General features: G+C 39.7%; 1 protein-coding gene across 2 annotated transcripts; it reads right to left on the bottom strand.

Annotated features, from left to right (window-relative positions):
• Positions 1 to 240: 240 nt before the first annotated feature.
• LOC113035341 (cationic amino acid transporter 2-like) lies at positions 241 to 14,875 on the bottom strand. Of its 2 annotated transcripts, XM_026190862.2 has the most exons (12): positions 14,707 to 14,872; positions 14,213 to 14,577; positions 13,643 to 13,798; positions 13,375 to 13,540; positions 10,646 to 10,776; positions 9,123 to 9,345; positions 8,019 to 8,155; positions 5,952 to 6,054; positions 2,807 to 2,931; positions 2,441 to 2,607; positions 1,931 to 2,039; positions 241 to 1,782 (listed from the first exon to the last, which is right to left on the bottom strand). In XM_026190862.2, the coding sequence occupies exons 1-12, from the start codon at positions 14,715 to 14,717 to the stop codon at positions 1,661 to 1,663; spliced, it is 1,815 nt and encodes a 604-aa protein (XP_026046647.2). In that variant the 5' UTR covers positions 14,718 to 14,872; the 3' UTR covers positions 241 to 1,660. The 2 variants fall into 2 exon arrangements, with proteins under 2 accessions (XP_026046647.2, XP_026046648.2); XM_026190863.2 differs by lacking the exons at positions 10,646 to 10,776; positions 13,375 to 13,540 and having other exon boundaries at positions 13,580 to 13,798; positions 14,707 to 14,875.
• Between the last annotated feature and the right edge of the window lie 1,444 nt (positions 14,876 to 16,319).

Genomic DNA, 16,319 nt, shown 5'->3' with positions numbered 1-16,319 from the left:
GTATGGAGAGCAAAAAAATGCTATGCCAACTCCACTCAGTGGTCAATGGTGGAAGAACTCCTGAAAACAAAGTGAATATCGGGGCCAGTTGCATAAATTCATGAGCCAAGCTTCGTGTAACAGTCGGTGAATATTTTAATTTGGATGTACAGTTTTGACATTTTCATTTTACTGTATTGAAGTTTTGTTTGATGCTTGAAAAGTTCTGTGGTGGATGGATAACAAAAGATCACTGTTCATCACCCATTTCCACTAAACAGATGGCACAGGTTTGCTCACTTCACTGTTATTTTGTATTAATGACACAGAGACCATCTCCCAACCTGGTAACACAAATCAACTCTTTACCCGGTAGGTTTAAATGTTTTGTTTGTTTTTAAAAAAAATAAAATAAAATAAAATAAAAATCGTGAACAGTGCAATAAAAGTGATTCACGGTTAGTCACGAACATACCACCAATGTTTCACCTCAATAAACAGCTATAGAGCAGTATGAGAAGGAATGTGTGGCTCTAAAGCCATTTACAGATTCTTTGTAAGAAAACTGAAGAACGTCATGAAGAACTTCACATGTATAAATCTGACTTTTTCTGAATACCATAGACCTGCCATCAGCTGCACACTTTTGACCACATTCATGTGACTTCATGACGTTTGTGTATGAAGGGACGATATGTGTGCATAATAAAAGGGCCTCATAGATTGCTCAGTCTCAGGCTACACTAATATGGGTCATAACTAATAACTGGTTGTGCCACCACTGCCACCAACTTCAATTAAGTATTTGTAATAACTAAGAGCTACAAATGAGAGAGAGAGGGAATATAATAATAATAATAATAATAATAATAATAAATTGTACAGCGCTTTGAAAAGCGCTGTACAATTCCACTATTCATTCACACACTGGTGGAATGAATAGTGAAGAAAATTATGTCATGAATGAATGAAAAGCAGTTTGGTCTTTGGAGTATTCAAGGTGTCCCAAAGTTTTCCACTCGAAATTTGATTAGTCTAGCACCGTGAGTGCACAGAACACGTCGTCATTTTAATTTGGCTCAAAGAAAAACCTTGCAGAACGTCTTGAGAGCATTTTTGATATTCCCCCCCCACACCCTCAATACAATTACTGCCATTGTAAATAAAAGGTAAGGTGTACTTTATTTTAATCAGCCATTATGGTACCAAGTGCTGAGGAAATGAAGTGTTTCAGGTTCTTCTGCACTCCCACAGTGACAAAATAAAAATACAGATTAATAGTAATTAAGTATAACCTAACGGGAAACCATAATTTCTTCACTTGAACCAAGTTTATTTAGGTACATTTAGTTTACTTTTTTATTTTTATTTTTTTAAACAAATTTACTCCCCCCCCCCCCACCTTCAGAAACATACATCAATATTTAAAAAGTGAAATATTAACTCAGAAATACTAACATTAAACAACAATAGCCAAGATTGCATAACACAGATTGACTGATCAAACCAAAACATAGAACTGCAACATTTGTTGCCATGGTAATATTTAGTTCAGGCAGTTGTTAGCTAAACATTATGCATCAAAGGACACATACCAGCTTTATGTTAGTCAGGGTAAAATTCCAAAATAGGATTTTAAGGTGATTTCTTGATCATCTTAAATATGCTGTGGAACACAGCATCAAGCAGCACAATCCACAACATTACTGCTTATGTTATTGCTACTAAGCTGATCATGAGCTTCTTGGAGTCTTTGTTTCTGGACACTATGACGAACTCCATAGCCAAAGTATACGATCAGACCTGAGAAAAGGGGATAGCATGCCATGAACTTACTGTCTTTATTCCTTAATACATCTATATGCTCTCTACAATGATGCAAACCTGGAAGAATAAAAGCATTTGATAGCAATCCTAGTTACCTGAAATGGCTGAAAATGCACGCTCTTACCAATTGCCATCCAAACAGCATAGCTGACCCAGGTTTCTCCTTCCAGTTGAACCATCAAGTAGGTATTAATGAAGACACTTAAAACTGGAATTACAGGTACACAGGGAACCTGCAGAAGGATATGAACCCATGACTGATTTATGCATGTCATTTTGACTTTAGAAGTTACACTTTTTCATTGTTTTTCCTAAGTAAAAAGGCCAAGTGTTTTCTTTTTCAAGCAGGGACAGACAGTACCAGTACTCTCCTTACTATTCCTTCTTTTTGGAGTTTAACAAGAAGAAGAAAAAAAAAATGTCAGCCAGCATTTGCCCACTGGTTGCCCTCCCTTTAGTAAACATGCTGTACATTTATTTGCTATAAACTTTCTGTGCCCTGCAACAGACCCTTAGTGAGGCCCAGCAACTGACCCCCAAATAAGCTGTATTCAATGAAAATCAATAGAAGCAGACTTTCAAGAAGCATGAAATCCTACATTTGGAACCAAGCGCCCAACACCATCTGCTTTACCATGAAAGAAGCTTTAGTCCTGCTCTGTGGCTGCCTCCAGATGATAACAACGGCAAGGACCAATGTCAGCACGAGGACAGAGACGAGGAGCACGCTCCATAGTTCCCGTCTGCTGAGTGAGTACAAGGCCTCAGACAGGAGCACGGTTAAAACGATTACCAGGAACACTGGGGAGAGGTCGGAGCTGTCAGAAAACATAATACTAGGATTTTGTTTCATTTCTGCATTCTTAATAGCAAAAAATATTTTTAATGAATAGTGTTAGCAGTATCTGCTCAAGATACAAAGTATCAAAGTGAAGCAGCTGTCAGGAGCCTCAGCAAATCAGGTGGGGTGTGTGTGGCGGGGTGATAAAGGATGACTCACAGATAATGATGGTGAGAATGGTGACATTTTTAGAGGTGCGGTGGGTAGCTCGAAATGGAGGCCTGAGCACATCCCTTATTGAGAATGGCTCCAGTCTGAGGACAAAACCAGCATTATCTTTGTACCTGAAACAAACAAACAAAAACAGTCAGGCTTACATCTAATCTGGAACTCTTGTTTGACCAAGTCATTTGCAGTAGAACATACACATGCCAAATGTTTAAAACAGACATTTTACCTATTCATGAAAAAAAAAAAAAAAAAGGCTTATTTTGAATTTGATAGCAGCAACACCTCAAGATTCGGGACAATGCCCTGTTTACAACGGTACACAGTTGTAAACAGAGCATTTGGGAAAACACCTGGGAATTATAGATAACAGTTGCTTGACTTTTGGAAGAGGAACATGGTCACATTCTTCTTGTATTTTTAATGTCAAAGTTGACTGCATGGTGGGCATTTCAGCACACTTGTACTATGAATCTGTGTTGTTGCAATAGCTGCAGTTAAGCATCATCTTGATTAAAAAAACAACAACAACATCTTGCTGAAAAGCATGTGTCGTGCTCAAAAAAAAAAAAAAAAAAAAAAAAGCTGTACATACACTCATGAGTAGGGATGGGTACCGGTGTCCGGTGCCATGATGGCACCGGTTCTGACATAAACTGTAGTAACCAGACCGAAAAGCAGCGCACATTTCGGTGCTTTATTTTGGTGCTTTTTTTTCCTGAGCTGTGATACACTTTAGATTCTAGCCTTCTAAGTTTCCGAGGATAGTAGGCGGGTCCAGGTACGTATGTTCTTTTAGAGCAGAGCTACAAATTAAAAATGCCCAAGGTGAAGTGTTCAAAAGTCTGGCTTTACTTCACAGCAAAATATGTAAACTCAGCAGCCTGCAACAAGTGCTTTAAGCTGATACTGTGATCTGGGGCCTGGATCTCCTCCATACCTGCTTCATACCCTGGAGGGCGGGGCTGTGGCTCCCCACACTCCCTAGCAGATCGTTACATGGAGAAACCTTTGGAATACAAGCATGCTGATCCACACAGGTGTACACACGGGTGTTCACAGACACCTTTCTTGGCTGCTGCCTCAAAGCACATTGTGCGCTGTCTATCTTGCGTGCTGCACAATATCGTTTATTATCTAGTATCTACTGATATCTACTGCTAGCTAGTTTATTGTGATGGTGCCTTTTTTTTTTATTATGTTGCTCTTTGTTGTTTGCTTTCTCTTCTGTTTTTTTTCTCCATACAGGTGACCCAGGTGTTTTGTTTTTTTTGTTTGTTTTTCTTTCTTTCTTCCCCCCCCTTCTCACCGTCTCTTCTCCCCTTTGGTTTTCTCTCTCCCTCTCTTTCTTTCATTCTTTCTCCCTGTCCTATCCCCCAGTCATGTCTGTCCCGTTTGTAGCAACTGAAAATAAAATAAATTCATAATTATAATAAAGGTCAATCAAATGGACCAATATGGCAAGGCCATGATGATCCACTTGGTAAAATAAATCCGCTTGGCATCTTTCTTGGCCTTAAGACAACAATTCTGATGGCTAAAGATCCAAACGGGACGCAAAAAAAAAAAAAAAAAAGTGATACTGTGATACTGTGCAAAGGAGGCAACACCTGATGAAACACCTGGCGACGCATAGCGTTTTTTTTAAAAGCCGAGAAATGCGCCGTATTTGATGGCAGCAGCTGTTCTTCTCTGCGTGAGTAGCTTCATGTTGTTCGTGTGTAATTTACGTTGAGTAGGCTAACCACGTCATTACATTAATGCATTTAAGGTGAACTAGCAAACATCATCGTAGTTACATGCGGCTGTCTTCTTGTTTGATGGCAGATACTCCCTTCACCCTGGCCAAAAAGGCTAAAATGACCAAAGAAAAAGTGGAAAACAGTTAAACATGAGAGGTTTTTGGACAAAGTTTGTGTTTTTTTTTTTTTTCCATTGATTAAGCACTGCTTCCAGCCAAGAGTGATACCATATATGCCCCATAGCTGCAGAAAAGGCTAACACTGTTATATTTTTACAAAAAAACAGCTGAACATGAGAGGTTTTTGGACAAAGTTTGTGTTTTTGTTTTTTTTTCCATTGATTAAGCACTGCTTCCAGCCAAGAGTGATACCATATATGCCCCATAGCTGCAGAAAAGGCTAACATTGTTATCTTTTTACAAAAAAACAAAAAAACAAAAAACAGCTGAACATGAGGTTTTTGGACCAATTTTGTGTTCTCCATTCTTTAAGCACCGGTTTGAGCACCGTTTCAGCACCGGCACCGTTTCAAAAGTACCGATTTGGCACCGGTATCGGATAAAACCTAAACGATACCCATCCCTACTCATGAGTGTATCTTGTTAATCTGGGGTTATATATCAGTTACTTTCAACGGCTCTCTCTTCAGGATAGAATGATTGTACAACATGCATATATAATCAAATGATGATTGGGATGAATAAAATACCATAAACCATTAAATATCAGTGTATACATTTTATAGGTTATCTGTGTTTTAATGTGATTAAAATAAAGGTGTATTAGATTTGCAAATCATTAGTACCATGAAGTTCTGCCTAAAGTTTGTGAGCTCACATAAATTAATTTGTATATATGTACTTAGCATTTTGTCCCAATGCTATTTTGCACCAAGTTTAAAGTTTGCATTGTATAAATGCTGTAAATGTCCTTCCAGTGATGTAGGATACATCATCTATTAACTAAACTCAAGACGATAAGTCAAAACAGTAGTTGATCCATTCTAAAGATATTGGACAGGATGGGCTTTGGGTGCTCGAAGCATAAAAGCACTATCCATCCATTCACCCATTTGCTTCCGCTTATCCTTTTCAGGGTCACGGGGGATGCTGGAACCTATCCCAGCTGTCATAGGGCGAGAGGCGGGGTACACCCTGGACAGGTCGCCAGTCTGTCGCAGGGCTAACACACAGGGACAGACAACCATTCGCACTCTCATTCACACCTATGGGCAATTTAGATTTTTCAGTTAACCTGGGGATAAAAGCACTATGCATGTACAAATTGATTTGCAATCTTTATTCTACTGGCTAGTTTGTTTTGGTTTTTTTACAAGAATATATTGTTTTTTAGTGAACAGTAGCATATGTTAATTTGTTAGGCTGAGTACTAACCTTAATATAAGAAGGCATACTGCAACAAGAGTGTATGCAAAAATGGTCCCAATAGAGCTCATGTCCACCAGTGCCTTGAGGTCAAATAAAAGGACCATGAAAGCTGCAAAAAGAGCAACACACACCCAACTACAGATGACACAAAGGTCTACAATTTAACACTTATCAAAAATGTTTAGACACATATATCAATCACCTGGATCACCTGCTGAGAAAGAAAAAAGAAAACAAGCAGAAGAGAACAAGAGTAATAGAATAAACAACATCACAATGATATATGGGAATATGACAGTAAATACTAAATATTAAACATTATTGTGCAGCACATAAGATCAACAGAACACAGTGTGCTTTGAGGTAGGAGCCAAAAAGGGTGTAGTTTGTGGGTGTGATCACCCGTGTGTACACCTGTGAGCATGGACGCGCTTGTTTTTTTAAAAGGTTCCTTCATGTAATGATCTGCTAGAGGGTGTGGGGGGGCCACAGCCCCGTCCTCCAGGGCATGAAGCAGGTATGGAGGAGATCAAAACTCCAGACATCCAGAGGCCCCCAGAACACAAGAGACCAAGGAAGACCAACAGAGGGGCAGCCGCGCCACTGTCCCAGTAAGAGCTGAGGAGAGTCCCAGATGAGGGCTCACTCAGCAGCCGCGGAGCAGAAGCCAGGAGGAGTTGCAGTGACGTGCCTGTGAGCTCCGCCGGCCCCCAGCTGTGCCTGAGTGACCGAGCCCCAGGCCGAGAGGCCGGGGGCACCCCTCCGAAGTGGCCCGAAGTGGCCCGAGCGAGCCCCAGGCTCCAGGCCCCGTTAAGCGGCCGCCAAGGAGTGAGCCGGTGTGTACCTGGACGCCCATCCCCGGACACAAAGAACCACCAACGCACCGATGTCTGAGGGAGTCCGCCACTGGCAGGGGAAGTGGTGGTGGGGGAGATAGGCCTCCAAACCTTGGAGGGCCTGAGATGTCCCCAGAGAGGTGGCGTCTGATACCCAACCTGACATATAGACACAGACATACAGGCACACACAGACACAAACATCCATTCCCACCCTCATGCTCTCATATGCACTCACTCCACACTCAACCAACGTGGAGACAGACATAAAGAGACGCTGTACACACAATCACACTCCCCAAGCGTACTCTACAAACCGGGTCTAGGTACCCTTGCCCTTGGAGGGGGGAACTGCACCCAGACCCAGGTGGTGTTACCCTTTTCCCTGCGGTGGGGGGAGGCAGACCGTCCCGACTCCGCAGCAGCAGGGAGGCCCCACATTCCAGACCCCAGTCGGACGGCCAACTCCAGGTGATTGATATATGCATTTTTTTTTAGCTGCCCATTCTGTTGGTTTTTGTTTTTTGCCCTTCTCCCCCGTCCCTCTTCTCAGCTGTTTCTCTTTCCCTCTTTCTTTCTCCCCTTCTTTCCTCCAGTCAAGTCTGTCCCGTATTCAGTAAGTGAAAATAAAATAAACAATAAAAGGTGAATCAAATGGACCATTACGGCAAGGCTGGGATGGTCAATTTGGTAAAGTAAATCCGTTGGGCATCTTTCTTCGCCTTTAGACAATAATTCTGATGGCAAAAGAGCCAAACGGGACAGGCAAAAAAAAAAAAAAAAAAAAAAAAATGTTTAGACACTAATTTGCTTTGACATTTTGTCAAGGAGCAACAGAAAGACCCTGTGTGCAGAACTAGAGGCATCAATGACAACTACAACATTAAATAAGATAAAGCCTCAAACGAAGCAGCTTTACAAATTCAGAAAAAGTGAGAAGGTAACAGAAAATCTATGTTAGTCCCAAAAGTTTGATTCTGTCCATCTGGACGTAACGTTTTCAGTGGGAGATTTATTTACCTGGACAATTGAGCATGCATCAAGACACTATGTTAGATTTACTGGTTGGAACCATTTGAATGCTTATGTCAGTAGCCTCCAGCTACAAAATAATTCCAGTTTTGGGTGTTGACATATTGTTGCCCCTCTGCTGCACCTGTTTTTGATTTTGTGAACACCAAAAAAGTTGAAATTGGTTAATAACCTATTTGCTAGGGGTTAAAAAGAGCTGCCTTACCAGCCACAGCTCCTGAGGACAATGTAGCCAAGACAGGACTTTGCCTGGAACTCATGTAGCTGAGTGGCTTGAAGAGCAGGCCGTCTCTGGCCATGGCATACAGCACCCGTGACATTGGCAACATCACTCCCAGCAAACTGTGAATGACGTATCAACTGCATTTTAAACGTGAAATTACAGGTACAGCAAGTTGCACATCACAGACTTCACAGATGAGCCATAACTACAACAAAGAATGAGATGTAGTTTTATATGCCGTTTATTTGGCTTTGGTAGCACAAACACATACAGGATAGACAAGCAAAGCCACTTATAACAAGAGCTGAACTATGATTTCTGACAATAAGGAGAGCTTCTTTCTACCATTCTTTTTACTTTGTTGCCTATAAGATGGTTAGTACTGGACTCTGGATATTTTCCATCATCATGTTGTACTGAGGTTGAATTATTTTCATTTTTGACAACTAATAAGCCAAATAATGGCTTATTAGATTATGTTCATGGAGCTGCAGCCTTAAGCAGTCTGCTATTCCTCTGGTAACTCCAGTCATTGAAATTGACTTCGCAGGTAGTTGTGGCATTTGTGCATGTGAATGAATTAACATGCATCTCGTTCGACAACTTCTCCAGTTTCTGTGATTTAAATTCTAGTATTTAAACAGTCCATTACTTAGCTCTATTTATCATGTGTGTGTGTGGAACTTGGCATACTATGTATTTAGTTTCACATACGATATATACTACACCAAATCTCTGTATAGCTTACAAGGCAATATATTAATCATGATTAGTACTAGTCAGCCTGAGCAAATGGGGTCAAGTATTCCACTGCTTTGAAGTCATTACAGGCTACATCATCACAGATTGCCCTTGCTGCTTTTAGAAAAATGGTCAAATTTCAACACCCCCTGATGCCAGTGAGGGGCAAAGAACCTTTTTTTTTTTCTTCAGGTAAATCAGGCAATTGTGCACAACAATTTAACAAAAAGAAAGAAAAGATTTCTGTAGCACTAAAGTAAATTTAAGCATGCAGTTTTAACAATTGTGTAAATGAATTTAGCAATTGGAACTGACTCAGTGTTTTACAGGTGTACAAATCATTACCTTGTTGACAGTGCACAAAGGGATCCTACAGCAACAGCATACTTTGCAGGCTCCCAGCCAATGTACTCAAAGGCCACAGGTAATGGACTGTGAGCGTCAAGCAGATAGTAGGGCATCATAAGTGTCAGGGAAGCCGACACGCCAAAAAAAGCCACGAAGCAAATAAGCAGGGATACCACAATCCCAAGAGGTATGGCTTTCTGTGGGTTCTGCACCTCCTCTCCTAGAAAAGCAGATGAATTAGACGTACACTTCCTGATTCAGCAAACAATCTAATAATGAAATGATCTACACACAGATGAGCCAAAACAATCAAATAAACAGACCAACAGATTATTTTGCAACAAAAGCACAAACACTATACTGACAAAAGTACTGAGTCACTTGCACATTACACCTACAGGAAATTTATGACATCCTATTCTAGGCCTACAGGCATTAATATAGAGTTGGTCTCCTAAAACGGCGCCGCAACAGAGAAGGGCCTTTTCCAAACTGTTCCCACAAAGACTTCCCTTCCCTGGAACTAAGCGCCTGGGCCAAACACAGACAGTCTTATAGCTTTATCCAACCTCCAAAGCTTAAGAGTTAGTACAATGGAGGCAACATTCTCCTGGCAGTCATCAAAACTAGATTTGTCCACGAGATGTCCAGATAGCAAAGTGTGTGGAGTGATTTTTATTATAATTTTATTTTATTATTCTTGTTGCATGTTGAAGCTCTACTTGGAAGCTTGTTAAGATCCAACCATGCAAAATACGATTTTTTGCCATCTTTCAAGTGGTCTTAAACTTTTGCTAGGGATTTGTATTTATTTATTTTTTTCAATATACATGTGTGCACACACACACACACACACACACACACACGATAGCTATGTTTTGATAACCATCTCTCTATCGTAGTTCTATTTCATCCAGTGCTATTCTCATTGAGATAGGATTTACGATCATCTCACAAATATCATCAAAGCACAGCTTTCTCCCCGTTTGTCTCCCATAGGGAACCATTTTAAAACAGCTCATAGAGTAAAAAGCAGGGTGTCGTCACACTGCAACCACATCACTATTATTAACTCTACAAACATGCAAATTGAGTATTCTGTAGTCCGGAAGTTGCTTCTGCTCACAGTGAATTTTCCCAACACAACATAGTTTTCTCTTGGAAAGCATTTATTTCAGAACTTAAAGGCTGTTTTCTTTCCTTTGCTTCAACAACATATATCCTGATGTTTTCTGAAAATTCACCAGGTAGAAGAATAGGCATACTCAGAATTTACTCAGAAATTTCCTGCCAATTTGTAGCTAAGTTACTGTGGTTGTACTTTGCAATGCCACTTACATTTGAATGTGGAATATCCTGGATGGAAGAAATTTCACAAACTAAACTGAATAATTAAGAGATGTGACCCGGTACTTTTGTCCACATAGTGCATTACAGACTGGAATATAATAAACAACCTCACAGGGCAAAATGTTTGTGGCCAGATGAAAGGTAACAAAGTTAATCCTACTCAAGAGTACCAGTAGCAACAATGCAGTCAAATCCAAAGAAAGCATAGAAACAGGTTGCTGCCCCGGCCAAAGTTCCATCAAAACCAAAGGGGAAAAAGCCGCCAACACCAAAGTCAACAGTTTCATTCGGCTCAAGTTTCCTGCACAAAAGCAACAGTAGTTTCATGACATGATATCACAATGGAAATATCCACATTAATGATGTACATACTATCAGACAAATTGGTTTTCTGCTTGTATAAAAGTTATACATATGACTGAGCAATTTGAGAAATCTTAAATATACCATGAAACTATAAAGAGCACAAAGAGGGGGAAAAAAGTTGTGAATGAAATAAATCGGATTGTCTATTTAGATCAAGTCTCCTCACCATTTGGGATAAGCATTCTCACGTGGTGGCAGGCAGCTATGAATATACAGTACTGTGTAAAAGTCTCCATTACCCCATTCAAGCTACCTCTTCTTACTAAGCTCTTTAGATCTCCATTACCCCTCATTTCTTTATACTTTGCTCCCAAAGTAAGACTGGGCATCTTGTTTTTGTTTAAAGAAATAGTTCTCCTGTCTTCTTGAAGGTCTTTCAAAGTTTTTCTTTGGACACTGGTTGCTTTTTCAATAATTCCTGTCTATTCCTCGTACCTGACTATCTTCAGAGTTTTGTTGATCACTTAACACCAACCTATGAATCATCCAAGTGTGCAAAGGGCATGCAAGGAATGAACCAGAGCCAATGTTAAACTCCAGTATGCCAAAAATAAATACACAATAGAGGAAACTGGAGAACTTGAGAAACAAGGAAGAATTGGCAAGCCTAAACTATCAAACAAATTTAATATTGAACAAATATTTTATTTTAAAGGGAAAAATGCTAACCATCTAACTAAGCCTATGAGAAAAGTGTGTAGTAATTAGTCTAGCAAGAGTTCCAAGAGTTTTGAAAAAAATATTCTGTGGACTAACAAGATAGAAGTTACAAAATGTGTGGCATGACATTAAATCAGGCAGTTCATGCTTGGAAACCCTGTGTGAAGGCTGAATTAAGTTCTGCAAAGGAAAGTCGGCTGAAATTCTTCCACAGATCAAGACAGATCACCGGTTATTGTAAAAACTTGATTGTAGTACATATTGTCCCTGTTATCTTTCTCTAATATCAAAATTTGTTTGATGATCTGAAACATGCTGGTGTGACAAACATGAAACCACTAAGGGGGTAAATACTTTTTCACAGTACTGTGTCCAGCATAGTAAAAATTTTCAAATATAAACTGAAACCTAAAACTGACTTTTGCAGTAGAGATGGACCGATCCGATATTACGTATCGGTATCGGTCCGATACTGACCTAAATGACTGGATCGGATATCGGAGAAAAATAAAAAATGTAATCCGATCCATTAAATATCACGAAAGCACCTCGCAAAACTTGCAACACGCCGTAACTCACCTCAGAACGTTAGCATGTCGGAGCAGTATGCATCACGTGATAGAGCGGCTGTGGCATGCGGGACCTGTCGGTGGTCTGGATAGCATGTGGAGCTTCGCTAGCAACCCGGCATTTCATCTCCAACAAAGTTATCACCGAGAGAAGTAAAGCAAGTGTGTAAGTCCATCTCTGAATTTTTGTAAAGCATTCCTGCGTTAAGCTTAACGAGCGACTGCCTCTCGCTCTCCGGCTGCTACTTCAATCGTGAAACTGCTTAAATGATCAGCTGATCGGCTTTTCTGTCGCGAGTCCGTCTTTGTTTTTGGTCCACTTTGCACCAGAAAGAGGAAACCAGCGGCTGAACAACAGCAGCACGTTTAAGCTTGATAAGCTGTTGTTAGAATTTATTTAATATTACTTTCTACACCAGGATCTTTTTCTACGTAGCTGACGCTGGTAACTGTGCAGGGGCGGATCTAGCAAAGTTTAGCCAGGGGGGCCGATAGGGCATTAACTGGGAAAAGGGGGCACAAAGACATACTTTTCTTTCTTATTCTCATTTAAAATGTCGAGCTTTTAATAAATAATTATCTGACACACAAAGTTTTAATTTGATGTAAAATGAATAGAAGTCAATTACTGTATATAGTGACTATTAAGTCTAATATATATACCCTAGTAAGCTATAGTACTTTTTCCTTTGGGAAGGTACCATCTGTGCAGTCTGCAATTTTGTTGAAGAAAGATGTTGAATCTATTTAATATTTCTTGAAAAATAATTGATTTCTGTGCATTTTTTTTCACACTGCATCAAATTAAGGTTGATTACGTCGATTAAGCATCATGAGGTGGAGCGTGAGGGGTGGTTCCCTATTTTTTATTTATTTATTTTTGTTGTTGCTGGGAGTTGGAACCCTATTAGTTAGGTTGCTTAATATTTACGCTAAGTACTCTTTAAAATACCAGAATAGGGAGGATGGTGTAGGTTTAAGTTTATTAGATTGATCAGTATTGCTGAACTATGAAATATTTTTTTTGTATACAGGTATAACAGAATAGCTTTAGTGTAGTTGTTGTTTTAAACTTGAGTATGAACTTGCAGACTTGCAAAATGCAGCAAGATATTTTAAAAAACAGTTTTGTTGATTAAAAAACACTATATCGGATTCATATCGGTATCGGCAGATATCCAAATTTATGATATCGGTATCGGTATCGGACATAAAAAAGTGGTATCGTGCCATCTCTATTTTGCAGTACACGAAAAAAAAAATCTATCAGAATGTGAATGAAAATTAGCATAAATAAAACTTACATAATTTCCCAAGTTGCATTTAGAACTGTCTTTTTACTGATGTGCCAGTTTTTGAGATCTCCTTTTATAAAGCCAGAAGTGATGATAAAAATCAACACAGTCACATTTACTGCTGTAAAAACAGTATTCACAATTGCAGACTCCTTCAGACCATATGCAAGCACCCCTGAAAACAGAGGGAAAGATATAAACAGATGTACTTTACCTTTAAGAATGTTTTTCCATCTATGATACAAATAATACTTCATGTCAAAATTGCAAATGTCACCAGCAAGCAACATAATCAGCGCAGCAGCAAAGAAGTCTGGGTATTCAGCCAAGCCAGGTGAGTCCATTGGTGTGTGTTCCCCTAGATGCTTAGCCATAACATTGTGTATCAGGTCATCAAATGCTCCAGTCCAGGCTTTGGCTATACTAGATGTTTCTAAGGAGAAGTTCAAAAAACAAGGCATGGAAGATAACTCCATTAATTGTTATTGTAGGGTCTTTACCAATATAAAAGGCCTCAATGTGACTGTTGTGATTTGACACTATACAAATAAAACTGAATAAAATCAGCTTTTACAAAACATTTGAGACTAAGGGTCATCTTGTGTAAAGAAGTAAATATCAAATTTTTTATATTAAATATGATCAAACTCCCTACAAATAGAATCAAATAAAAATAAATAAGTTCAGGCAGTGTCAGCTTTAACATTTGTCTGTTTTTTCACACTTTCTACCATAAACTACTGCAAAAACTGGATTTGATGCACAACTACATCACTTGGCATACTGCATTTATGTATTTTGTCAAATACATGGTAAAGATGTATAGTGCTCCCTGAATTCCACTTACCAATGAGATAGGACAGCAGCAGATTCCAGCCAGTCACAAATGCCCACACTTCTCCTATAGTCACATAGCTGTAAAGGTAGGCCGAGCCCATCTTTGGCACACGAGCACCAAGCTCAGCGTAGCACAATCCTGCAAAGACTGAAGCCACTGCAGCAACAAGGAAAGAGATGACGATACTAGGACCAGCCACTTCCCTCGCCACCTCCCCTGAGAGCACGTAAACCCCTGCTCCAAGCGTGCCGCCAACACCCAGGCCAATCAGATCCAGGCTGGTCAAGCATCGGCAGAAGTTGGACTGCTCACCTGCTGGCTCCAAAGGCTTCTTACGGGCCAGGGAACGGATGAACGCTAACACAGAACGTATTCTGAAATCAGTAGTACTGTGATTTAACAAAACAACCAACACCAGTCAAGGATTCAAGTATTATGTGGCCTCTCTGTGCCTGACTTTTTCTGGCTTGAAGTTATAATGAAAAGGCCAAAACAAACATTACCTGCTACTCATTTCACAGGTGCTTAGATCTGTTTCTGCTGTGTGGACTAGAAGAGGGGAGAAGAAAAAAAATCTCTTCTCTTTCCAGCTAACAGCCCTGCAGACTGCTGCAGCGGCACACCTGACATCAATTCAGCTAATCAGCATGAGGATGTTCAGGCCTCCTGTCTCACTGCTTCTATCAATGAATTGTCAACAGTATGAGGTATATATGCTGCATGTGATGGAAACACTTTAATATGCCTTGCACAGATAGAAATATGAATTTAATACTGTTTCTATTTCACAGTAGAGTGTAGATAATGCTGTTTCCAGAAACTGGGAATTGTTTGTAGTGAACAGACACATAACAGAAAGCCCCAGATGTGGCAGCTAACCAAATACCTCTTGGCCTTCACTTCAATATGTCTCACAGGGTTATATGACATGCCGGATGGTTTTTAATTTCCAGCATTGAACTATTCCATCAGAATTTATCTCTGATTTTCAAGCTGCTGGCAAAATCACAGTGTCCAAGCCTGAGCGGAGTTGGAGCCATGTTTTCCTGAGCCCATATAAACAGGTTAGCTACATAAATCCCCCAAAGTTTTTTGCTTCTGGTAATCCATCAGCTCTTGGAAATCATGTTGACATTTCCACTTCTCCAGCTCCAACTTTTTCCAGGATCCAGAAACTTTAGACAAAAAACTAAGACTGTACAAGATTCTTTCAGCAGTCCTGCAACAAATTGTGCTGGATCCATTTCAAGATGCAAATACTTTCATTGTTGTCATTGGGTTTTTTTCCCCTTTAAATCAGATGATTCATAAATGGTATCATCAGCAGCCTTAAATCCACCTTGAGCATAAAAGCCATGGCCTAAATCTATAACTAGCTACAGTGTCACAATGTCACTGTGATATTAATCTAGTAAAACATTTGTTTTCAGACTTAGAGCACTGCTACCACGAGGCCATTAATTTAAGGTCCATTAAGGGTCAGCATCAGATTGGGGAAAGAAAAACACAAAAACTGTGATTTCTATCATTAATCATATGTTAAGTTCTTCTCACTAATTAATAAGTGGATGCTGTGACATGGTTCAAGCAGAATACATCTTTGTTGTCAGTCAGCCGTTTAGCTTAGCTGGTGTCCACATTTAGTAAAACTGTAAAGAAGGAGTCTGATATGAGTCAGTGACGCTCACTTCTGTCCACTAGCAGCAATACTGAGGTCAGTTGTTATTATATACTGAACTTTTCTGTTGATAATCACTGCTGTTTGCCCATGTAGGTGAAACTTTCTTTGAACTGGCTGTTAGTCGTAAATGAACTCCCATACGATGTGAGAATGCAATCAAATTGTTTATCAGGGGAAAAGTGTGATTTTTTTTTTTTTTTAGGACACTAGAGCCTAACATTAACTGGTTTAATCTTAGCTTATTTCCAAACTAACATAAGAAGAAAAACATACTGAGAAAGAGATCACCAAAATATACATGTACATATGTTAAATGGTCATATATAATGAGAAAGAGCTATTTATGACCTTTAAATTAAAACTAATGTATAAAGTGTGGCCAGTCTCTAGCCAGTTATGTAAAATGTAAAAAGGCGGAGCGGCGATGCCCATCTC

Source organism: Astatotilapia calliptera, chromosome 13 (genome assembly GCF_964374335.1).
Source record: "Astatotilapia calliptera chromosome 13, fAstCal68.1, whole genome shotgun sequence".
NCBI classification, from domain to species: Eukaryota; Metazoa; Chordata; class Actinopteri; order Cichliformes; family Cichlidae; genus Astatotilapia; species Astatotilapia calliptera.
This window is presented reverse-complemented; position numbering and strand designations above follow the sequence as displayed.